At 24.7% G+C, this 2962-nt stretch overlaps 1 protein-coding gene across 1 annotated transcript; it reads left to right on the forward strand.

Annotated features, from left to right (window-relative positions):
• Positions 1–1519: 1519 nt before the first annotated feature.
• On the forward strand, positions 1520–2962 carry LOC112688073. The gene is given in 5 exon segments (XM_025561087.1): positions 1520–1585; positions 1749–1944; positions 2036–2169; positions 2247–2406; positions 2472–2962. Coding segments are annotated over 5 exon segments (1047 nt in total).

The following is a 2962-nucleotide window of genomic DNA, read 5'->3' on the forward strand; positions in this document are numbered from 1 at the left end:
TATATCGGCCAAGAGCAAGTATTTGTTCACTCGTCTCAAAATTGATGATAATTTTCTCCTCGAGTCTCCTTCATCGTGGCAAACTAATACTTCGTTTCTCAAAGCCAAAAATGCTGTGTCAACCCTTTATTTTTTATTTATCTATGATATTATTTTTACATTTTGTTTATTTAAGTTTCCTAGGCAGGTAATTGTATAAGTTATGTTATTGTTTTATAAGTTCCTTACTAATTTCAAGACTGAACCAAGGACTAATCAGGATGTTGTTTATTTTTTAATTCATGTTTTTATTTTTAATTGGTTATTAATTTGTATTAAAGGTACCTAACCTAGTTGTTAAACAGATAATGTTAATTTTTTTTTTTTGTTACTTACCTATCTATTCATTTTTATAGTTATAAAATATATATGATTCAAAAAGTTTATTTTAATTAGTATACTTTTTTATTAGAACCAGTAATAAAGTTACATCTATTCATAATATTAATGATGTATATATTTATTGTGTTACTCTCTATTGGCGCTAAAATAATAATATTTTTAAATTTTTTTTTTATCCTGTTGAAGTAAAACATTTTTAAAAACATATATGGTGACCCTATTCAACCCAGCTGTGGTATGAATAGATTTATAAGGCAAAATAAACAGGTGACCCTATTCACCCCAAACAATATGAATAGGGTCAGATTTTTTAAAAAATATATATAAAAAACTACTTAAGTAAATGTGTTTTTTTACATTGAATACTATAAAGAGATATGTTACCTTTCATATAGAAAAAAATTGAACTTTTTTTAAAAAATTTACAGAGATATAACCAAAAAACCTCTGAAATTGACCCTAATGTTTTACGGTATTATAATACTATAAAGAATCAAATGGATAACTGGGAAAATGATGATGTACTTTTAAATTACACTGAATTGTAACATGAAACAGAAAATAATATACTGGACATGGATGAACAGAGATCTACCATAAATCAGATGACATGGTCAATACCTCCAATAACTAACATGTCAAATGATAAATGTATGAAAGTTTGGAACATTTTACAATCATGGAGTCTAGAATGTGTATATAAAACATGTATGGGTAAGAATAATTGAGTAATTTTTTTATTAATTTATATAGCATATTTTTGGTTTTTGTTGTTACAGATCAATGTATTGATACCGAAGTGATGAAGTATATGAATTGTAAACATATTAGATTATTGCTAGTAAATTTTCCTCTTGGTATACAAATAAAGTTTGAAAAATATATTCATGATTATCAAAACAAAGAAGTTTAACAGCATCAAATTCCATTCTTAAAACCAAAATCAATTCCAGTATCTACAGCACAAAATATTATTCCAACAAATGAAAATATATTTGATCTAAATCAAATTCTGACAAAAAGTTCACAAAGTTCTATGGTTGTCGACTATTACTTTAAAAATAAAAAATTGAATGAATCGTGTCGTACACTATTAGTGGAGCTCATCATTAATGATTTAATCAAAAAAAATTGTACTATGACTATAGATTTAGCTAGTAATATATCAAATGTCATTATTATGTCATTTCCAACAGAAATAAAGGTAAGAACTTTTTTAACTGTTGATTTTTTTTATTATTATATTGTAAAAAATAATGTGTTTTATATTGTGAACATATTGATTGAAAAATTGACATGAATTCATTAATTAACTTGGTAATAATTTTACTATTTTTCATCATTTTTATTTTTTTTATTAATTTTAGGATGTTTATTTTTTGAAGGATGTTACTTGCAAAGCTCCTAAAGGAAAAGTTTATGCGAAATACTTCAACACTATGAAGAAATTAAAAAAATGGAGGCTAAAATCAGCAAACAATAATACATCTGAGGTTAAGAAAATTATTTATAGATTCGAAGATTTACTTAATTCTTCATTAGGTATTTATAATATGCATAAAAGTAATTGATATCTATTAATATATTGTTCGTTATATGATTCGCACAGATATTGAACCTGATTCAGAAGATGTGGCTCTTACTTTATAAAATAATATTGATTTGTCTTGGCCTGAAATAGAAGTAATATGGCGAAAAACAATTAATTTCCGACTTCAATATATAAGGAACAATGATACAGCAAGTATTTTTAGTAAATGGGTACATTACACAAAGCCAATGGTCTACAAATAAGTAATTTATCAAAAAAACTTTTAAATTTTTATTAAAATATACTTTTATAAATAATTAATAACTAAAGATAGAGATTGATTTTGGTCGAATGTACACAAATTTTAAAAAACTTAAATGTAAAATTTGAAAAAACCTTACCGACTTTACTGAGTATATTACATGATCGTGTCAAAGATGGTGGAAGTGTAGCTCTATTACGGCAGTTAAAAGAATCGACCAATTTATGTAAAAGTAAGTTTTAATGTTAACATTTTTGGACTGCATAATGTATTCATAATTATTTAATTTATTTGTAGATGGTGAAACCTTGACTTCATTATATTTGTTACATTCATTATTTTTACCTACTACTAAAAAAGTCATTTTGGATGAACAAGGCAAAAAATCAACAATCAAATATTCAATTAAAGATTCACAAAACTCATTCATCATCATAGCACATACTGCAGTAGAACTAGAATAAATTGTAGAAAACATTAAAAAATAAAAAAACGACATACAACCTTGTATTTTAATTGTTGGGTCATTATTAAATCCTATCCAAATACTTATTTACTTTGACGATATAAAATATAAAGTATTCTTAGAAATTAAAGCCGTAGACATATGTTTGAAAATTTTCCATGTATTCAATTTAGAATATCCTTTACAGTGCAATAATGTATTGTTGTTTTTACAAATTTATTATTATGAAAATGTGATAAAATATGATAGAAGTTGTAGTTTGATCAGACAAATTTGTTCAGAATTGGATACTAATTTATTAAATTCAGATTTGAGTGGTTAA

The sequence above is a fragment of the Sipha flava genome, unplaced genomic scaffold (genome assembly GCF_003268045.1).
Source record: "Sipha flava isolate LNK unplaced genomic scaffold, YSA_version1 374_pilon_pilon, whole genome shotgun sequence".
In the NCBI taxonomy this organism is placed as follows: Eukaryota; Metazoa; Arthropoda; class Insecta; order Hemiptera; family Aphididae; genus Sipha; species Sipha flava.